This window comes from Etheostoma spectabile, chromosome 22 (assembly GCF_008692095.1).
Source record: "Etheostoma spectabile isolate EspeVRDwgs_2016 chromosome 22, UIUC_Espe_1.0, whole genome shotgun sequence".
Lineage (NCBI taxonomy): Eukaryota > Metazoa > Chordata > Actinopteri > Perciformes > Percidae > Etheostoma > Etheostoma spectabile.
Window position 1 is genome coordinate 14399945 of NC_045754.1, and position 23707 is coordinate 14423651.

Here is a 23707-nt window from a genome sequence, read left to right on the forward strand (position 1 = left end):
ATGTTTGAACTCACCCTTTGACAAATTTGTGCTTCTTTAGTCCATTTCCATTTCATATGTAATTGTATTTTTCTGCTTAGCTTTCCATTTTCCTGCAGATCTCCACGAGCTGAGCTGAATTCTGCGGAGCGTGCGGAGCCTATACTGTAACACACACTCATGTAAGCACACATAAGCGCTTCCTTCTGTACTCTTTCTGGTGTGTGTGTGTGTGTGTGTGTGTGTGTGTGTGTGTGTGTGTGTGTGCGCGTGTGCGCGTGTGCGCGCGCAAGTCGTGTCCTGGAGAAGTTTTGAATGCGTGCTTCAGAAGTACGCGAGGATTGTGGCGCATCGTACGGCTCAGCTGTGGTGATGAATGAACGGAAGAGGAGGGAGATCATACATTAACTCCCGCTCTCTGCGGGGACTCTCCAGTTGGTAGAAGACAGGACCGGGATGCAGTACAACAGCTTTAACAGGAAACGCGTCAAATGAAACCCAAACGAAAATCCACTTAATCGTGTGGGCTACCCAACCCGGTGTTTTCCAGGGGATTTTACGCACCGCAAAAGAGTGAAGAAAACGCTGCAGAGATGAGTGGTGCGTGGTTCCACATGCTCCTGAAGGATCCACTCTCCTGATAAAGGGACCAAAGAGGACAAAACAAGGCTGTCCATGATATTTTCCCAAAGATTGCAAAGGTGGAGCGATTAGAGGAGGGCTGATGACGGGACTATTAATCCTTTCAGTGCATCAAAAGCACCAAAGGGAATTAGAAACGCTTGGATGGAAATTGGGCGAGTGTTTACAACTGTTTCTGGTTTTATATGAAACTGGTGATTAGTTCACCTGCAAGGATTTATTTTTTTTCCCCACTGAAGATTTTGTTAAGGAGTAAATTCGCTTGTTTTTATTTCCACCGAAAGGTTGTATGGTATGAGCCGGAGTAAAATTTCAGAAACTCTCATCTCAATCTTTTTTTTCTCCAAGTATTCCTAAATCTAAATGGAATTAGTTGAGTCTGAAGCCGTTTGTGAAAGGAACAGACATGGTACATGGGCACATCTTCCATCACGGTAAGACATCCATGTTCATCATCTGAAGCACACTTGCTCTAAGCTCTTATTGCTCGCTTGTGCCCAAACGAAGGAGAAGTAGAGTAATCCTTTAATCGGCGTTAACGGACGCTAAAAATCAAAGCAACAGCTTAAAACTCAAAATAGGAGCAGAATGGCGATGGAACGAATATCATGGGGGGATACAGACATACTGCATCCTGCAACCTGTAACTTGAAGGTCACTGCAAGTTCTTGTAGGGTTTCCTTTTCTTTCTTTCTTTCTTTTTAAATGAACTTCACTTTGTGGGAGGAAAGACTCCTTAAGAAAACCGATTTGTGACAACTCATCATATAGCCTTTAGCCTAGATGTTTTGGTAGTCATTCGCTTTTCATCCTGTTTTTTAGTTTGATAAGTATTAGTCAATTTATGTAATTTTCTCTGTTTTTACCATTTGCAGTTAATTTGATCATTTTAGGTCAGTGTTTTAGTTTTTCATTCATTTTTAGATACATTAGTCATTTTTTGTCATTTCATGGTCCTTTTTGGTTTATTTTTTATGATATGTAAGTATTATTTGGTCATTTTTAGTCATGTTTTAGTTATTTTTGATCAATATTCTTTTGGAAATAATTGTAATTCTTTGGTCATTTTCGAGTCATCTTCGGTTATATTGCGTATATTCCCTACCTTTCGCTCATTTTTGGTTATTTTTATCATGTGTACTTATTTTCTGGTTATTTTATTAGTACTCTTTTGGTCGTAGTTTACTTTTTTAAAGTCATTCTTTAAATACTGTTTTTTTTGGAAGGAGTTTGGTGAATCACTCAGTTTATGTGTTTGCACAGAGTTACAGTACAGGTTTAATGTTCTCAGCTATTTGGAGTCTATTAGCGCTATAAATGCTGCCATGTTTTGACATTACACAATAAATAATTGATAAGATGCCATGAATTGCCTGTTACTGTAACTAGTTGGGTATTGTGTGTTGTTTGGCGATTCTTTAACGTTACTGTCAGACATAGGCCTGCATTAGCATTTATAATTAGCATAACACATTAAACCTAGAACCTGAAATGTTCTCCTTGCTGACTCAACCCTCCATCAGCTGAAATCAAGCTGTGCACAAAACAGAGGAAATCCCCGAAAAAAACATGTGCACGTCACAGTTTTCTGTCAAAAATGCATTGTCTTTATGTTCTCACAGTTGTTGCAAGTCTTCTCATACTTGGGTTGTCTGGGGCAACAAGGAAGGACACAGCAGGTAATCTCCATCACTACAGCTGCACATCTTTACTCCCTAAATATCCTCTCTTGAATCTCTCACTGGTCTTTTTCTTATTGCTGTTTCTACTTTAAGGGAAGAACAACTCTGGAGTGAAGCCTGCAGGTCAATGTGGAACGTGGGTAAAAGAACCAGAAGGAGGGCTCTTCACTTCTCCCAATTACCCAAACAAATACCCCCCAGACACAGAGTGTGTTTACATCCTTGAAGGTAAATGCTGTCTTTAAAAATGCGACGTGATTCAGCTATTTGTTCTCAAGCTAAAGCATTTCTGGGATTATCATGTGGGGGAAATCGCAGTATATTTTTAGACTGTAATAAAATGTATTGGTCTGGACAGGCTGGTATTTTTCACATCAGGATGTGGTACATTATTGATCAGTTATTGATCAACACAGAGAATTGGGATATTAAAAATCCCCAAAGTGAATGCTGAAGCTAATGACTATCACAGTACTGGTGTTTTAGAGATAGATTGACTAACAGCCAGGATTGGAAGAATTGAGCATGTGGGCGTGCTGATAATGAAACAGGTTGGAAGTGCATTAATGGAAGCATGACTAATATTTCACTCTCTGCTTGTGTTAGTTGGTAATTATTTCCATTGTGCCTTCCAGCACCCCCACGACAGTGTATTGATCTACACTTTGAGGAGAACTATTCAATCGAGTCCTCTTGGGAATGTAAATTTGACAACATCGAGGTTCGGGATGGACCGTTTGGCTTCTCCCCGATACTTGGACGGTACTGCGGTCAGCACAGCCCGCCTGAAATCAGGAGTAGCGGCCGATATCTGTGGATAAAATTTGTTACAGATGGTGAATTGGAAGCGGTGGGATTTTCAGCAAGATACAACTTCACTGCAGGTACATTTTTGTAGTTCTTTTTACCTTACTGCTCTTGTCAATTCACCCTTTTCTTTGTGAGTATATCCATGTTTTAAGGTTTAACAGCAAGGCTGCGAATGAAAAACAAACATCATCCAGGGAATTTTCCCCTGTGAGAGCCTCTTGCAGTTTTATTGATTATCTGCACACACTCTGTATTTCTGTTGGCAATATACTGTCATTGGCTGGGACACTCTCGTGACTGGGCTGTTATTTCTTCTTTCTCTTGTATCTGGAGTGACGTGGAGCAGTGTCAGATTTGAATTCAGCTCAGCTGCACCACTCCTCAGTTTACAGGGCTGGAAGAAGCCGAGGGAGCGTAGCAAACTAATCGGTATTGTCAAACACAATCGTGGCAATTACAGTTGTGTGTTAAGCCTTGGCTTTCTTAATTTGCCTTATCTTTGGTTGAGATCCCATTAATGAAGCAGTGTAAGGATTGATGACAAGGAATCAGGGCATGACTAAGATTGAATATTCTTTCCTCTATACTCGACTGGGTTTAATAACACTGTCAACTTTTTTAGTGTGTTTGGGCCTTGAAAGGCACAGTGCCAGGAACCACAAGCAGTTTGTCAATTTGTCTCCACATCCACTGCACCTTCAGGGGGTATTTTACCATCGGAGATTTGAATGTGTCTTCGCTTATATGATAAACACTTATGCAGTACATCAACCTTTCATCCCAAAAACATGCTGCTAGCTGTTAAAAAAAAAAGGGAAAGGACTATAGATTTCTCTCTTTCTCTTGTCTTAACCACTACTCAAAGCACTTTTACACAGTAAAGGAACCATTCACACACTGTGGCTGCCATACAAAAGGCCACTTGCTTATCAGATAAACATTGAAACGCATTTACACACCGATAGCGCAGCATCGGGAGAGATATTCAGGGTTCAGTGTCTTGCTCGATGACACGTCCACATTGGACTGCAGGGACACCTTCCAATTGGCAGGCAACCGCTCCACCACCTGAGCCGCCCCTGTGTGTGTTGCTATCAAGAAATCAGAATGCTGAAGCTCTTCATGGAAAATTGCAGTTAACATATACAATCAATGGAAATGAAAACTGCTGAGGAATAAGATAAAGGACCATGGATTGTTAAGCAGAAATACTGCTACATTTCTGACATTTGGAAGTAGAAGTTAAATTGCTCATGTAAAACTACACCAAGATAAAGCTGCTGTTTAGCTCAAAATGTCTAGTGCAACAGCTACAGGCAGTCAGATACGAGAGAGAGAGAGAGAGAGAGAAGGCAGTGTCATGCATGCATACATAGTATGCTGTGTAATAGAGATTGCAGTCTGCTAATCCTCTATATAGCTCTTCCTCTATCTGTGTTATACACATCAGCTCTAATAATTTGGATTTAATTTATTTTATTTGACTATAAAGACATTTATTACCTCGGCCAAGGAGGTAAAATTTTCATCTCGGTTTGTTTGTTTGTCTGTCAGCAGGATTACAGGAACACTACTGGCCCGGTTTTTATGAAACTTGGTGGAATGGTGTAGCATGGGCCGAGACCCATTACATTTAGTGCGGATCCGAAGTACACAAATTTTGTATTACATTTATTAACATTGCGAGATGGGGCATTTGTGCTGCATTAATGTGGTGTCGGTATAATTGGGTTTCCGATTGCATTAACGCGGTGAATTGGGCATGCCTGGGCTAGTTGCATATGTGTATGTGACTATGTGCTCTTCAGCAGCAAGGCTAGTTAGTAGCTTTACAATAATAATACCAATGATATCATTGAATGACTAGCATTTGGGCTCATTTTAACAATTCTACCTTTTAAACAAATAGTTTGACATGTTCGATGAACACTTATTCGCTAAACTTGAGTGTTAGATGAGAAGATTGATACCATTTTCATCTTTGTACAGTAAAAACAAAGCTACTGACAGCGGTCGGTTAGCTAGCGCAAAGCTGAAAACCGACAGAAAGCTAATTTTCACTTTGCGTCATTGGTGTGTGTGTGTGTGTGCGTGTGCGTGTGCGTGTGCGTGTGTGTGCGTGTGTGTGTGTGTGTGTGTGGTAACATCTGTATTTATCTTTTCATCTTACTATAAGTAAGCATATTTTTCCAAAATGTTTCATTACTTCTTTAATAAATGGTGCTCATTTAATACTGTATTTTTATGTTTACATCTAGATGACATGCTTGTCCGGGTTTCCTGATGTAGTAAGGGATAGTCTGGAAAACTCTTCCCTAATTAAAGTATATTAATGCGAGAAAGTTCACAACAAAAAATCATCTGATACACAGAAAGAATGATAATTTATTTCCACCTTCAATAGTCAGAGATAAAGAACCCATTTCTGTGATGTGCAATTGAAGTATTGTTTCCTCTGCTTCTCTGGGGAATTAATTGAAAATTTGCTGAGAGGAAAGAAAAAAAAAAAACTGCCTCTCGACTTGACATGGCATATGATTTACATAATTAAAGAAGATAAAAGTCTGGAACTAGCTCGACTTGATACTCTGAAATCTGTGAATAGTGTCTCACATCTGCAGCTGCTCTTCTAACCCTGCGAATTCACACAGCCTTCCTCTGATGAATGGGAGAGAAAAAAGAGGCAACAAAGGTGACATGAATCAGCTCCACTTACTCTCTTTCCTCACTCCTTTTAGGCGCAGAGATAAAAACTCTGATGCCTCTCCTTCACATTCTGCCAGTGTCCTCTCAGAGCCTCGTGCTGCTGATGACTAATGCGCTGAGTACAGCAGCCAGTGGATAAAGAAGCAGGGACTGGAACCTTACAATATCCAGTGTCCATGTTAAATGTTGACAAAGCACTTTAAGTTTGCAGATGTTATGTTTTCAATGTATATGTGCCTCATGCTTTGTCTTTTCTTGCTTCACAGAACTTTACATTACATTTGTCTATTTTTACCTCTGGAAAATGCACTATATCCTGTTTTTTCAAGAGTTTGAGGCCTACATACTGTACTATCTCCTGGATTGATTCAGCTACAAAGAGTTTGAGGCCTACATACTATACTATCTCCTGAATTGATTCAGCTACAAAGACGCAATTTTAAAGATTAGAATGGCTATCACCTGTGTGAATATCACGAAAGCTACACGAAAGCTTACTAGGCGGAGTGGAGTCCATGTGGCGGGCTGCATGTTCGACTCACTTTAGTTACCTGACTGACCTGATGCAACATAGTCACAGCTCATGCAGCTCAGATGCCGTGCTAATTCTCACACAAGTGTACACTTAAAAGAACAGTTCAACAATTTGCTAAATGTGCGTATTCACTTTTTTGCTGGGACTTAGATCAGATGATTGGTACCACTTCACTGATTGATTCAAAATTCAAAGAGTAAAATATTTTTTTCACACAGTTTTGTACAGATTACACAAACAAGACAACACCAAGACTAGTCGGACATTGCCAGACTTTTCTCCACAGCTCTGCGGAGGAGGGTCTGGCTAGTCAACATAGCATTCCGGGATGGGAACATTTTTTTCTCTGATTTATTGCCATTTCTTTAAACCAATCACAATCGTCTTAGGCGGTGCTTAGCTCCATACGGAGCCACAGTGCCGCTGCAAAATAGCCTCGGGAAGGAATTATTTTGGTGGAACGTGTTTTGGTCGTGAAACAGAAAACTCAGATTGGGCAGATAGTGTAGCTAGCTGTCTGCATTTACACTGCATAGATCAGGAACAGTTGAACATAGTCCTCACATATTAACCAGAGTTTAAAATTCCAACGCAACGAAAGTGGAAGGTAACAGACATCCAGCCAAAAAGAAGGACATCTGGCAGAATTGACAACGGCACCTGAACAATCCCGGAAGTAGAACGTCATGGATATAGACTACACCAAGACAGGACGCCATGCATTATGACGCATGCAATGTGTATTTGGATATTTGATCAGCATGAAGGGAAAAAGGCATGTTAATGATGTAAAGGTGTAAATGCGTACATTGGGATCGGAACACAATCAGATCAGCAAGCCCACATCTTGAGGTTAGGGTTAGGACACTTCCCTTGACACTGGCATGTGCTATGTTTATTGACAAGTTCACAAGCCCCACCTGACCAAAATGATCCTCCCTGAGATCTGGTCACAATACGGGAAGAATCAGGATAATGATATCACTAAATAATAGATGTAAATCCAAAGGCCTGTACACTGGATGTCAATATCCAGATACAAATTGCATATTAAAACCAAGTATAAAAATGGCTTTAGACAAAGCTAGATTTGCTGTTTTTTGTTCCAGTATTAGCTTTATGCTAAGCTAAGCTAACGGGCAACTTATGTTTACTGTACAGACATGGAAGTGGTATCAATCTTTATTATCTTGGCACGAAAATGAAAAAATATCAAACTGTTCTTTTAGTGCATATTCATCCACCGTTAGTGAGTCTAAAAAATGCCAAGACGCATTACACAAAATCTTAAATTATTATTCTGATGCTACTTTGAAGCATCCTGCAGAGCATACTGCTTCACAGCAAAGTCCACACGTTGGCATAGGAAAGGGCTCGTAGCCTCAGGCCAAGGCTGTGTTTAAAAATTGCAAAATAAATGCTAGGATGAGTTCTATTTTTATTGTTTCATCCTGTCTTTGTGATTATTTGTATGGAGGAACAATATGGTGGGACAATAATTTAGTTTTGAAATAGTGGCAACTTTAAAGTAAAAGTGAGATATTGGGCCACTGTCTTTGTCATTCTTCTGACGGAATATATTCCTACAGGAACAATAATTTCGTTTTGAAATAATGACAACTTGAAAGTGAGATATTAAGCCCCCTTCTTTGTCATTATTCTGCCCAAATATATTCACGGTGGAACAATAATTTAGTTTTGAAATAGTGTATGTGCTAATATCATGTCATGTTGTGATACAAATACAACCAAAGCAAAATGAGTCATTTTCAGCTCTTTGTCATTAAAACCAGAAGAGTAACAAGCTCCATAGCACGTGAAGTTTATTGCTGTAAAATTCACATCATCTCTGGAGTTCAGCAGCACGGCCAAGGTGTTACGTTGTGACAGGCAGCCTTATAGTACTACTGACACAATGTAAATTTGCAAAAGTTGAATCCAGTTTTTGCAGCAAGGGGAATTATTGAGTGGAGGAAGCATGTGCAAATGTCTTTGTGTGCAATGCTGTTGTTGGATTTGAGCAGTATTCTGCTTTTCAGTTCGTCCTACAACGCCGTGACCTTAGAACCCTGTACACTGGTGGATTAAGTGGTGTTTCAGCACCTTAAACCAGAGCAAATAGAAGCTGAAAGTTCTCCCCCACTTGCTCCCTGGCTGTGTGCAGAGCCAAGACCTGGTGGTGAGGCAGATGCAGCTCTATGGAGACTTGGGGTGTACTTGTGCATTTCAAGAAGAGTTTATATATCTGTTCCTTTTAATTGAAAATATTACTAAAAAATATATTTACTGCATGATATATACTGCATACTAATTGGGGCCCATTTGGTTTGCAGCTGCTTCTTAGATGTGAGGGTTGTGTTTGTCTGTGAATACATTTAAAGAAAAATGAAATCCTAAATGGAATTTGTGTAATTTTGAGTATAGAACATTTTTGTTTTTAAATGCATTCTGTTATTATATTAGTGGTTGGCAAGTGTGGACTGTGAAAAATGCTTGATAAAATTCCATGGATCTTTTAATCAAGCATTTGAAATTAAAATCATTTTTTTTACCCGAGGCACCTTCAGTAGAATTGCTGCTGTATGTTTTCTTCTATTTAGCATTCAGGCCATGACTAATGTATCTATAATCAAGATGACACTGATTGATCTAAGAGCGTTATTGCCAGAACCAAGCTCTAACTGGACTGAGAATCATTTTGGTATGAAATGAGTCAAATGGCATTTAAGATTATAGCTGGAATAGGATATATGGGTCTATCATAAAAGAGGCAGAGCCATGAGATTGAACCTAGATGGGCTCAAACTGGAAAATTGAAAATTGAACCGCAGAGAGGGACTCTTCGCTCTTGGAAGTAGCTGACTTCGGCAGCACCATTGCCCCACAGAAAGTTCAGCGACTTCCCAGTTTCACATCTGCCTCCAAAGTCATTTGCCAGTGGCAAAACCTGACATTTAAATGTTTGAGTTTCTTTTTTGTTCAATTGAATCCCCTGACTGAACTCACATAATGACGTTTCCAAAGACACTGACATTCACCAGATTGGCAGGAGGCATGTCATAAGTCATGATGATTATCATTTATTGTATTTTAAGATAACCTGAACATACTCTCCATCCCACATAGCATAAGACATAAGTAGATTTAGGAAAGTAGGTCAAAATATAGACTGCAGTGTGTAAAATAGATGAAGTTGATGATGAGATTTAGATCTCGGACTCTTATTCTGAAGATGCAGATGTTTTATAAAAAGTCAAGATTTGTAAAAATGAGTTTGAAAAAGACAAACAAATACACACTAAAATTTGACTGATGACTGAATTGCGGCGCTGTGATTGGTCTTTGCGTCTAAATTTTCAGAAAGGAAGAACATGGAAATGTCAAATATCTTCTAAACTATTAACCCAAAGAATAATATTTTGTAGGTGAGAAACAGGCCATGCAGTTGCAAAGTCATGACATGAACAGCAGTCCAATTATATGTCTAACAGTGAAAACTGAGCTTGTGGTTTTTGGTCTGGCTTTTTATATTGTAAAAGCTTTCAACCTAAATCCAATAAAGACACTTTCAACACTTGGTCCCACACTGCTGTAGCACCTAAGGCACTGGGAGTAACATTTTATTTTCCATGGCCCAACACTGGTAGGGATTCAGATTCACAAAAGAGCACAGATAGATGAAAGTTAGTTGAAATTCATGGGAGAAATCTCCTGTGGTGCACTTCTGCTGTTCTCCCAAGATCTCAGTTAAGAGTGTGTTTGCCTCTGCTATGCTATAGTCCCTCCTCATAAGTCAAAAAACAAAAAAGCATCCCGAAGTTTTGATCTAATGCTCATCAGTGCTTCCTACAGTGCAAGTCACATTCTCTGGACCTTTGCTTCCTGCTTGTTCAGCGAGGCCTACTGTTTCTTTGATTGTTATGGGTCAGTCTTTTCTCTATTGGGAAAAATGTGTAGGTGAACAATAGTCACAGGTATGCTCCCTTAATGTTTAATGCAATTTCTCCAAAGTGAGGCTATTAGCTGAAGGGGCTCTGGCAAAGGGAAAATATGCAGGTATCTTTGTTTATTCTTTTCAACGTGTTAAACAACAACGGACATTAGTGTAGATTGTGAAACAGACCTGTGTTTGTGAGAATAGCTTTTTGGTTTTTTTCCAGTGGAGTCCCTCATCCAGCTTTGTGTTTTTGAGTTAGAGCTGCCTACATCAATCTTGTTTCCAAAACAATCATGTGCTCTTATGCAGGTGAGAAAGAATGATGACGGTTGCTACATTTGAGCTCAGCTGAAGACTCCCTTTCCCCTTCACTGCTTCTGTTTTAGCAAAACGAGACGGATGGAGTGAGTTAGCATTGCAGGCACACCTCTTGCAGCTGTGGAAGAGGGCGGTTTCACCCTCGCTCTACTCACTCATCTCTCTTATGTCCTGTTTTCAGCCAACACTACCTCTTTTCTTCTCTCCTCGCTTCTCTCCCTGACATGCCTGGCTCATGTCCTCTGTGTTATGCACCAGTTCTATCTAAAGCGAGATCTCCCATTCACTCACCTTGGCATACATGTTTACATGCTTCCTGTGGTGCTTCAGGAAATTCATCTATATCCACATAAAAGTATAATTCCAGTTTATTACAACCTGGTTTTAATTTTCATAATTTCTGTCAGTAATGATAACATTATACTTAAAGGTTCTGTTACAAAGATCCATCATACAGAAATTACTGTACTTTTTCAACTTTGACAAACTGTAGGCTACCTACCACAATTGTATGTGCACACACTATCCCTGTGCCTTTCCAGCTCTGCTCACTCTCTGTTTTACCTTTCAAATAAAGTGCAGTAATGTTGCCAAAATGTTGCCAAAATGTTGTTCTGCTGTTTTGGGACCTCAAACTTCCCTTTCCCGAGCCACATTAACCAACTCCAACTGGGGGATCCGAGGGGTTCCCAGGCCAGTTTGGAGATATAATCCTTCCACCTAGTCCTGGGTCTTCCATGAGGCCTCCTCCCAACTGGACGTGTCTGAGGAAACCTATTTTGGCCGCTTGTACCCTGGATCTTGTTCTTTCGGTCATGACCCAGCCTTCATGACCATAGGTGAGGGTAGGAAGAAAATTGACTGGTAGATGAAGAGCTTTGCCTTGACACAGCTCTCGCTTTGGTCATACAGAGATTGGTTGGTTCTGAGAAGGGACCCCCTCACCCCGTACTCCTGCAGCACCTCCCACAGTATCTCCCCGGGGGATCTAGTCATACGCCTTCTCCAGATCCATAAAACACATGTAGACCGGTGGGGCATACTACCAGGCTCCCTCAAGGATCCTTGCGAGAGTGAAGAGTTGGTCTGTTGTTCCACAACCAGGACGGAATCCGCATTGTTCCTCTTCAACCCATGGCTTGACAATCGACCGAACCTTCCTTTCCAGCACCTTGGAGTAGACTTTACCAGCCTGTAATTGGCACACACCATCTGGTCCCCCTTTTTGAAGAGGGGAACCACCATCCCGGTCTGCCACTCCTTAGACACCGTCCCAGTTTTCCACGCAATGTTGAAGAAGCGTGTCATCCAACACGGCCCCTCCACACCCAGAGCTTTCAGCATTTCTGGACAGATCTTGTCAATCCCTGGGGCTTTGCCACTGTGGAGTTGTTTGACTATATCAGCAACTTCCTCCAGGAAAATTTGACAACAATCCCCCATCATCCTCCAGCTCTGCCTTTGACATAGAGGGTGTATTAGTTGGATTTAGGAGTTACTCAAAGGGCTCCTTCCACCGCTCTAATACCTCCTCAGTTGAGGTCAACAGTGTCCCATCCTTACTGTACACAGCTTGGATGGTTTCCCCCTTCTCTCTCCTGAGGTGGCGAACGTTTTTCCAGAAGCATTTTGATGCCAACCAAAAGTCCTTCTCCATGTCTTCTCTGAACTTTGCCTCTTTTACGGCAGAGGCTGCAGCCCTTCAGGACCCTGCAACTGCCTCTTAAATCCTTTGGGATAACATATCCTGGAAAGATTCCTTCACTTTGACAACTTCCCTTACCGCAGGTGTCTATCACGGTTTTCAAGGGTTACCAACCTTTTGAGGCACCTAAGACCCTAAGCCCACAGCTCCCTGCCACAGCTTTAACAATGGAAACTTTGAACATTGTCCACTCAGGTTCACTGATCCCAGCCTCTACAGGGATGCACGAAATGCTCAGCCGGAGGTGCGAGTTGAAGGTCTGTCGGACGGGGGGCCTCCTCCAGACATTCCCAATATTCCCGCACTACCCGTTTGGGATTACTTGGTCTGTCCAGAGTCTCCCCCCACCTCCTTGACCCAACTCACTACCAGTTGGGAATCTGTTGACAGCTCCGCCCCTCTCTTCACCCGAGTGTCCAAAACATACAGCCTCAGATCAGATGAAACGATTATAAAATAGATCATTGACCTTCGGCCATGGGGCTCTGGTACCAAGTACATTTATGAACATCCCTATGCTTGAACATGGTGTTTGTTGTAGACAATCCATGACTAGCACAGAAGTCCAACAACAGACAACCACTCTGGTTTAGATCAGGGAGGCCGTTCCTCCCAATCATGCCTCTCCATGTGTCTCCGTCATTACCCACACGCACGTTAAAGTCCCCCAGCAGAGCTATGGATTCCCCCACTGGAGCCCATGCAAGACTCAATTCAAGGTCTCCAAGAAGGCTGAATACTCCAAGATTTAGTTTGGTGCATATGCACAAACAAAATGGCTCTGTCATTGTTCAGTCCATTCCATAAGGTCACCCCACAAACTGAAACACACATGCTTTTAACTGCAGTTTGCACAAGAGGTTGCTTGAACATACATTGTCCTCTTAGATGATATCCCCTGTCTCTTTCCTTAAACATTGCACGTATGTTACATGGTCAATTATTATTGTTAACTTTAAACCTAAGTTGTGGAGTTTGGAATGTAACAATATCAATACATTTCAGCAAATGTGAATTCAAAAACTCTATCCTGCATTGCAGAAAAGTCCCAGCACAAAATTTTCACCAGAATCAGACAACAAGCATTCACTCAGGGGACAGCCAGTCAGAGTTTATCGGCCCATGGAACTTAACTTACTATCCAACAGGATATACGTCCTTTAGCTGTTTCAGCAGCTCCTAGCCAATTACCCTGCAGATCAATCAGCGGCTCAGGCTGTCTCCTGCTTCCATCCTCTGTGGCAGTTTGTTAGCCGGGCCTGCTGTTCAGTTACAGATGCTGTGGGGGTCAGGACACCTCTCTGTTGTGGCTGGTAGATTGCAGTAATGTAAGTGTGTGTGTGTGTGTGTGTGTGTGTGTGTGTGTGTGTGTGTGGTTTGAATAGGAAGGCAGCCAAGATTCAGTTGCAAATTGGAGAGATGCATGATGTAGACAAACACACACAGATACACATGTTTCCACATATTGTATGTACACATGGGTATTGATATATATGGTGTGTGCGTATTGTATACACACACCATATGTATCAATACCCATGTGTGTTTGTCTACATCAAGCATCTCTCCAATCTGCAACAGAATCTTGGCTGCCTTCCTATTCAAACCACTGTGTCCTTCTTTTGCTACATCCACAATAGAGCGACCTATTGTGTATTCAAACAGGGTTTGCTACATTGTACACATGATGCAAATGGTCTTTGCTCTCAGAACTGCATTAGAAATTTACTAGGTTGTGTGTGTGTTTTCTCCCCCACTCTCTTTTTCTGTAGGCATAACAGCTCGCACAGGGCTTTTTGTTTCATTAGCCTATCACCGTGGTAGATCCATGGCTGTCATGCTGAGAGCCTGACTCTCTCCATTATGCTGTGTAAGCCAGCAATAAGATTGAGCTGTGTGTTTTATCTCTGCACACATTAAGGCCTCAACCCATTGAAAATGTCTTGGAGAATTATTCTCTTAGGATTTGATTGAAACGGTCTTTTCATTTTTGGAAGGTGAATGAATTTTGTTGGCTCATCGCTCCTGATTTGTACCACTGATTTTTTTTAAAGGACGTTGCAGGGCAGATTGCCTTCCATGCTTGATGAGTTTTGCGTTTGTTTTCATCTTCTCATCAGTGGGATGCTTCCTTAGGGAGTTCCTTTATTAACACACAGGGATGAAAAAGCCCAATAACTGCCTCAAAGGGAGGATGAATGGTCTGTTTTTATTATGTACATGTCGCTCCCGCAAGCTATGTTTTGCCACTGAGAATCATGTCGACGCTCAACAGAGGAGAGTAAGGGGAGTATGGCATTATGAAAAGTGGAATTTGAGTAATCCTCACACCATTTAGAATGATAGCACAATTCTAGAGTCAAGCAGACGGTAAAAACAAGACATGTACACAACAACACAATACTTCCATGTAGGAAATGACAATAAAATGAGTTGATGGGACATTTCCTGAAATAAAAGTGCAGCTTGGGTCATATACTCTTTGGACTGTTTTGGAGGGTATATGCATATCATTACCATATGATAGACTTATAGTAAAGCCATGACACTAAGTTTATGGTTTACAAACTTACTGTAATTCTCTGACTCCCCTCAGTCCATCAACATTTATTTATTTAAGGGTTTTGTAGGTTCAAACAAGGAAGAAATCTTCAATGTAGTAATAATAATGGAATAACATTTGTATACAAAGCATAGTCAACAGAATAGTCTGTGCTGAGTATGGAGAGGTGGTTGAAGTGATGCGTTCTCGTTCATAGCCAATATGGTAGACTTTCCAGGTAAGGGTTAGACTACCATTTTTTTATTTTATTTTAATAGAAAGACCTGCTCAGTTCTCATGCCTATTGCTGTTTTCCCCTGTCTGTGTAAAGGATTGTTATTGCACCCAGGGGATCCATTATGTGAGCTTGCAGGCTGCTACTAATAGCTCCTACTGGAAAGACCAGGTTAAATATTAAATGGTTACTGTTTGTCGTCCTGTAAGTGCATGTGACATTTGGTTTTCTGTGACTGTGAAACACATTGTGCAATGTTCTATGCAGTTGTTTTCTTTGCTGAATGTGTCAAGCATTTGCTTGGCTCTGAAACCTCGAGTCACGAAAGCTGAGAGATCTGTCTGGTTGATCGCGCCACAAACATAAACACGTTCTTAGCGAGGTGTTGGTTTCCATCATCTTTTCTCGCACATTTCGTTTTCTTTCATCCTTGTCAAAGCTCACATTGCTCCTCCATCTGTGATAATTGAGGTGCAGGAGGGTGCGAGAGAAAAGTTTTATTTCCTCCTCAGACCACTGACAATACAACAATGAAGTCCAGCAAGTCAATTAGGACCATCGTCTTCCATTAGACGTCTGAAGTGTTTTTGACAGATTGCCAAGAGCAAGGACCTAGAAAAGTCAGGAAGTCGATCATGTGTGTTCATCTCTACTCAAACAAACACCAACAGCCTGCTGAACATCATGGCCTTGCTGGCATTTGATTTTCCATTTGGCAAGCTTGATTAATCCCAACACTCCTATGTGATGCGACTCACATGGCCACCCCCCGCTGCTGGCTCTCATTGTTCCCCTAGGCCTGAAAATGTATAACTAGGGGAAGCAGAGGTGGAGAAAGAACAAGAGGAATGCCACTGCTGCATGTACTGTATATATGAGTGATGCACAGAGACAAAGAAATAAGACAGGAAAGTAGAATCCAGCGATACAGAGAAAGATTTGGATTACTGTGAATAGGGTACGGCTCCACTGTGAGGAAGGCTGATAAAAGATTGGGGCTGCTCCATGTACCCTCAAGGCTCTGCTTCTATCTGAATATTCATTGAGCTGACACTGGCTTTTCTTGCCACCGTCTATAAAGGATGCCAATTGGCTTTTACCTTGTGGCCACTAATAAGCCTCTTTGCCTAACATGCATACAAACGACTCTTCATGATACACAAACACACATTCCTGCACTTCCTTATAAACCGCAACTCTTGCTGCCTGAACAGTTTGCTCTCTGTACGTTTAGATTGCCGTGCATGAAGAAAAACACATTACTAGGTAACAGATTTTGCTTTATATCTCCAAGATTTGAAATTGAAATGTGCTGATTCTTTTATGCATGCACTAATATTCCGTATAATGAAATATCTGATCTGTTACAAGGGGATCAAATTGTTCTGGGAGATCTTTCAGTTTAAAGAAAAGAATAGATTATTCATCCATTCAGCACATTTATATATTTCATTTTCTTTGGTTAGGATCCTGTATCATCAGTTTTAAAGTAATAAAAGAACAACACTAAAATTTGTTTTCTGGAAAATCTACAGATACAGCATCTTGCAATGATCAGCCATGCTGAGTCTGTCTGTTTAAAGACAGTAGAGTTAACTGGTGGAAAAAGTCGGGGGTTTTTTACACATGCTTGCTGAACACATGAATGGAGGAGTCATGCAAAATACAAGGCTGCTCTTATTTTTGTGTCCTTTTATGTGCAGAGAAGACATTTCTCATCCAAGTTCGGCTGAATTCTCACTGCGGGAAACTACTCAAATCTGTTTGCTTCTCCTAATCCAGGAACACGTACACACACACTGGACCTCCACTGAACAACTACATCTGAGCCCTTAGATCAAAAAATCCTTTTCATTTTGTACTCTTGTTTGTTTGTTTGTTTTGCAGAGGTGACGTTGATTCTTGGTTTGTATGCTGGCTGTAAAAAATGTGCATGTTTGAGAGAGAAATTAATTTCAGAGTTCCTCCAAATACTTATTTTCAATTTATAACCACCCTCAACATGCACAGCAATCTTAAATATTCAGGCATATTTTATTTGAGGCTCTTCTGGCAAGATTTAGGATTCAAGTGAGATTGAAATCACCATCTCTTTCCTGGATAGCTGTTTGCCAAAAGAACATACATTTCTTTTTCTTAAATTCTAAAAGATTAGGTTGAATCTGTGGGGCCCTCTGGGCAGCACTTTAGCTATTTTAAAAGTCTGCCTAATTTACCTTCTGATTTAGTTGATATTTCGTAGTCTCCAACTCAGTCTCTTTGTTACAGGAGGGGTAAATATGTGTGCTGGCTGAACTGGTGATTCATACAAAAGGAAAATAATTTGCCTTTGTGCAAAAATAACTTAAGTCATTATTTTCAAAGACCTTTGACATGCTTGACTCTGGTCTTTGAAATGGAGCAAAATCCTATTCAATCAATTCCATCTCAAACCACATGCAAAAGGCCATTTCACTACACGCACAGAGCATTAAGTATTGTCTTTGCAATCACACAGCCGTGAAATAATTTGCCACTGCATTTATTTCACCATAGCATATAGCAAGGTAATAGGGCCAGAAACAGAATCCCAGCGTCATACAGACAGAGAAATACAGAAAAATGGGTGGGTAGGAGATGGTGGTGGAATTAGGTTTAAATCCCCCTTAAAAAAACTCCTTGTGTGTTTGTAGCTTATAGGAGAGATTGACTGATCAGCAGGGAAGTCTGAATCATTGATTTTATCGTGCTCTGCTTCTGCAGAAGCCAGGCTTTGTGGAAACTTAGATTGTGCTAGACAGAGCTCAGTGAAAATGCTTAAATTGAGTGTGTGGAGAGAAGGACTTTGGTGTGGCTTAAATATTCATTTGCTGGTGGCACAAGCTCTGAAGTGAGGTTTTAGCTCCAAGCGGTGGATGTCTTGACATGCTACATGTCAAACCTCTGTGGTTTGGCCCCTTTCAGCTGAAACAAAGGTCGATTTTAATTAATCTTGCATTTTACTTTTGAGTTGCAAAGCATGTATTGTTGTCCTGTTAAGAATGAGGAAGGTCTATTTTTTTTAAATGGCCTGAAGCTTGGGGGTGTGTTAGCTGTAGTTGAGCATGTAAAGGATTCTGGTTATTTTCTCCCATTGCTTTTGTACTGACGCACAAAACGAAGTACTTAATTTCTTGGACAGTGTTTCTCAGAAACGGTAACTCAATAAAGCTCATATTGAACGTGGAAGCCATTAACCACAACAACCACACAAGTTATTTCCACATTTGTTTAAAGTGGTTTCACAAAGTGAGGTTGGAGTAAAAACCGCTATGCTTAGAGCTGAGCCATACGGATAAAATTTAATGTTACAATATTTTTTACCAAAAACATCAATGTCAATATTGCGGCAAAACTGTAGGGTTTACTATTGGGGCTTTCACAAAATATTTACACAATGATATTTTTGATAATCATCAGTATTGTCGATATAATGACTAAGTGCATAAAGGCAAATAATAGAATAGCTAGACCAGTCTGGTAAGTTCACTTTACTGTAATGCAGCCTTTAAAACCAGGAAAAGATAACACTTATGTCATATTACCATTTCCAAAATTTAAGACGGGTCTCATAAATTGATATAATATCAACATATTGGCCAGCCTTAGCTGTGCTTATGTTTTCCAAAAATGTCAAAACAAGTGTGATTGGTTGTTACTCCAGGATTCAGATATTATTTTGAGGTTCCATTCACACTGAATTAATGTTTTGCCTCTAGTGTTTGAGTCTGTATGTTGTAGGTTGAACCATTAAAGGACAATTCTGTCGCAAAATTAACCTAGGGGTTAATGACATATGTGTACAGAGTCAATTGTTCTCTGAGATATGTTTTCATGCTAATGTATTGTATCATTCATGCTTTGTAAGTAGAGACAGTTTGTGAAAAAGATTGTTTATAAAGACATTACCCTTTGGGTATACAGGCAGGCGCCATCTTGGAAAACAGTAATGACCAGTCGAACCACGAATGCTGTGTTTGAGCTATGTTTCTGGTTGCACGGCATTAGTCATTTGCCTGGTCATGCCTGTTTTCCAAGATGACGCATGCCTGTTTACGTAAACAGTACTGTCTTTATAAACTTTTTAATAGTGCTAGAATAGCGACGAAATGGATGCCAATAAGATTCTGAATGGAAAGTTTACTTTTAAAAAGTTGCCAAATGATTCCGTTGACAAGACCAAAGTGATCTGTGTGTTTTGTCGTTGTGAACTGAGCTATCGTTGCTGCACGTCCAGTCTGAAATACCACTTGATGTACAAGCACACTGCTGATGCAAATTCTCCGCCCTCTCGTCATAGTGTTTTTCCCCCTTTTATTAATGGATAGTGTTACATTGTGTGAGAGATTATTTGCTGCATGACTGCTCCAAAAAAGAATGTTAGTGTGAAATTGAACACTACAGTAAGTAGTATATAGACTTAGACTTAAAATAACCTAAAATAAATCAAGGGACAGTTAGGATAGATAAAAATGTGTGATTAATTGCGAGTTAACTATGACATTAATGTGATTAATAATGATTAAATATTTTTATTGTTTGACAGCACTACTTGTTAAGAAACTGTCTGTACACTTACAAAGGTCTCAATGCTTTGGTTTACATGTGGGGATCCTCATTATGTTATTTGAAAAATAAGTGTGGTGCTATTTTGAGCCTTGTTAGTGGTATAGAAATAGGGATTTAACCTATGCCCTGAAAGCTAGCGTTAGCAGCTAGCAACAGATTGGCGGTAGGTTGGTTCAAATTACAGACACAATCAATTAGCATGTAAACATATCCCAGAGAACAATTAACTCGGTACACATGTTATTAACCCCTAGGTTCATTTTGCGCCGTAATTGTCCTTTTATGATACCACCGCCTGTAATGCAGTGCAAGTAGATGATTCCTCACTGGCTTCCCAATCTTGTATTTGATCACAATCAGTTGAAATATGCAGCCAAGCCTCAGACACAGCTGCCAGCAAGTGCGCCCATTATAAAGTTTTATTTGAAGGGTAAATCCATAACTTTCCACACAGTGTTGCCCTCTTCAGAAACAAGGGCAGTTGCAATGATGTTATGATCCACAGCAATGATGGCAGTTCTTGAATTGGCGGTTGAGTTGTTGTTAAAGTTTTGAAAATAAATAAGCCTCTGCTGCTTTACTCAGGAAAAATACATTGTTTTGTTTTTTAAATCAGTGAACTTAATATTAATATGTTGTTGCCACCGCGTGTGTTTTGTCAACACGCCTCAAAATCTCTTTTGGGTGTTTTCTGTGCAAATCCTGATTGGGTTTTCATTTAATTAAATGTCAGAGGTATTTCATAAGATAGAGGCAACAGTTTGCCTTTTGGTTCAGATGTGTGAAGCTGATTAATGATAGTATTTCCCTCCTATAAACTAACAGATGGGATTATAGGAGAGGCATTAGATACCAAGTCACAAAAGAGTTTACATGAGAGCAGGGCATGTCCACTAGAGAGTTTGTCTTTGGTGCCAATGGTTTCTTTAAATGTTTGTAATGGAACAGGGCAAACACCTTCTCAATCACTTTCCCACCTCTGTCATTGTCATTTTTTTTGCTTTGAGCAATCTGTGCAGCAACTTGTCCAGCATGATTTGCCAGCTCACCAAAGAGCAGCGTTTCATTACATTGGACTGGGATCTTTACTTGATCCTACTCTTTTAGTATAAATATATCCATTCTGATGTCTGATTAAAACTTTTACAGTAATGTGCCTTCTGCCTACTACACCCCCACCCCTAACACACACAGTCCCTCTATCAGACACAAAAAGCCAATTTGAGAAAATTAAAAATCTTTTAAAAGGATGTAGTAATCTCACGCTTTTCCAACGGACATTTTTATGCAACTCAATTGATGCATGACTGCTTCCATTAACTTCTGATCCCTAAGTTGGTATAAATACTCTTTTCAATTTAGATAGTGGCGAGTAGTGAATGGGCCCTTGCGTTGCTGTGCATGTAGAGTACCGACCTTTGCCAGACTTCTTGACGAATCATTCATGCTTTTATGATAAAGCCTGTGTTCACCCACTGCAGCTTTGCCGGCACATTCAAAGAACCAGCTGTCTCCGGTGACGTAGAGATACACATCTCTCAATCTTTTATGGTGACAAAAGCTTGAAATTGCATATGTAAATCTTTTATAGCACAACTCTGTACCACATATCATAGTTCTTTATTCATTCTAAGTCATCTCAATCAATTTGCCTTCCCTTTTTTGAAAGCAAATGCCAGTTATTAATCTTTTCCATCATCCACTTCTTCCCTCACTTACCCAGCGTGTATGCAGTGCTGGAGCAACCTTGTATTTTTGCCCTCAAACCCATACTCTGAGGCTCATAGCTTCTAAGTGTGTGCAAGAAAGTAAGCGCGAGAGATGGTGACATTCTAATGGGGTTTATCAAAGTCAACCTGAATACTCTAACAGTGTGGGCCTGAACATCAAAGCCTAGTTTCTACTCCACTGCCAACTACTCTGGACATCCATCAAACACAGAGGCAGGGGAAAGCCTAAATTGACTAAATTGGTGGACGGAAATGTTTGCATAGTAAGGACAAATACTCTGACGAAGGTCTAATACCAGCGTGTTAATGTGACTGTGATAAAACCTGAAATTTCGGGAAGCTGGCTCAGAGGTTTTGCAAGAAGCTCCTTTGTATTTGAAACTGTGTGGGGAAAAAACGAAGGAGCCGTCATCCTCGTCTGTAAATTATGCTAGAATGCTGCAAGGTCTGCTCTAACATATTTTATGACATGCTATCGATTCAAGAGAAGATGAAAGGAAATGCTGTGTGATTTGATTTCTCATTCAGGGGTCTTAATTCCCCTTGACACGCATTGAGAAACAGACGGTCCTTTTGATTGCAGTGAATCTGACCAGCAGGGTTATTCTCTCTGGGAGATCAGAGTGTTTCTCCCCATTTTTAATTAGACTTCAAAGGTTACATACAGAAATAAAGGCAGTATATATACAGTATATATATTCAAGTTTTTGATTGATGTGGATGCACTTTAATCCATCATGAATCTGTGTGTGTTGTGCGTGTGTCCATTTGGATGTAGAGTAATGTTTGCATACTTTTACTGGCAGTGATAAACGAAAGTGTATTTTTAAAATAAATAAAATATTGACGTTCTGCACAGTAAACCCATGTAAAGTGATGAAAATCCATTATGTGAATTGCAATTTACATTCTCCACTGGTCACAGAAACAGATATTTGCAAAAAGCTGATCATACTTCACTTTGAATTGCATTTACATATCATCTTGACCCATATGTTGCCACTCTTAAATGGTGCTCTTCAGGTTAGAACTGGGCACCATATAGAAATGGATTTTGGTGTTATGCTGCAGCGCGGTACAATTACAGCCCCCCTTGTCGGGTGCATTTATGGCTGTAATATTGTGAAAGGCGAGGTTACAGATGAGATAAAGGGAGCATATTGACCGTGTGCTTCAGTTTGTAGCCGAATGGAACAGGAAAGTGCACAGTCTCTTACGAGAAGCAGTGTAATCTGTTCTAAACATTTAAAATGGTCTCCTCAAAGTGCTTACAAATCAACTTAGATGTAAATGTAAATGTAAATGTGCTGTATTTATATAGCGCTTTTCCAGTCTTAACAACTGCTCAAAGCACTTTTACATCTACAGGATACATTCACCATTCACACACATTCATACACTGTGGCCGGGGCTGCCGTACAAGGTGCCACCTGCTCATCAGATACACATTCAGACACATTCACACTCCGATGCGCAGCACCGGGGGCAACTCGGGGTTCAGTGTCTTGCCCAAGGACACTTCGACAATGACTGCAGGGGCGGGGATCGAACCACCAACCTTCCGATTGGCAGACAACCGCTCTACCACTGAGCCACAGCCGCCCCAACTTAGTGATGATATAGACATGGCAATGATGCATTCTTAATAAAAAGAAAATACAGTTAATATGCCTGTGTGTATTTCAATAGCCTACAGCCACAGTAGCAGCTCTGTGAGGCTGCACTCAGACAGCTGTGCTAAATGCTAACATGCTCACTATGCTAACATGCTGATGTTTTCATATGAATGAAGTGTTAACCATGTTCACCATCTTAGTTTAGCATGCTAACATTTATTTATTTATTTATTTATTTCATTATCAATGGGATACATATCAAGATTTGTTTTATATCATTAAAAAAACATATTATTGTCCAATATACTTAGCTGTTTTTTTTTTTCACTAATAAATATCAAAATTGGCCCCCAAAATACAATATTGGTCAGGACAAACATGCTCACTTACATAACATTCACATACCATATTCTTCTACCAAATGCAGCAGTGTAGATGCAGTGTAAGCCAACTGCAAAGACCAATGCACCAGTGACACACATACACATGCACACACACCTTAACTGTATAGTTATTGATTGCTCCTCTCTATTTTGCTGAGACAGATGCTGTTTCTCCCAGGATGGTACTAGACCACTTGGCTGGTGGCCTTCCTCTCTCCCTTTCTTGCTAGATAGCTATCCTTCATCAGCAGCCACAGGCACGCACACACACACACACACACACACACACACACACACACA

At 40.4% G+C, this 23707-nt stretch overlaps 1 protein-coding gene across 3 annotated transcripts in view; it reads left to right on the forward strand.

The window, feature by feature from the left end:
• Positions 1 to 256: 256 nt before the first annotated feature.
• The window catches only part of neto1l (neuropilin (NRP) and tolloid (TLL)-like 1, like), a 69980-nt gene continuing 46529 nt past the window's right edge, over positions 257 to 23707 (forward strand). For all 3 annotated transcript variants that reach the window (XM_032503917.1, XM_032503918.1, XM_032503919.1), the window contains exons 1-4: positions 257 to 1055; positions 2244 to 2300; positions 2397 to 2531; positions 2939 to 3187. In XM_032503917.1, the coding sequence (XP_032359808.1) occupies positions 1028 to 1055; positions 2244 to 2300; positions 2397 to 2531; positions 2939 to 3187 (469 nt within the window). In that variant the 5' untranslated portion in view covers positions 257 to 1027. The remainder of the gene's footprint in view (positions 1056 to 2243; positions 2301 to 2396; positions 2532 to 2938; positions 3188 to 23707) is intronic.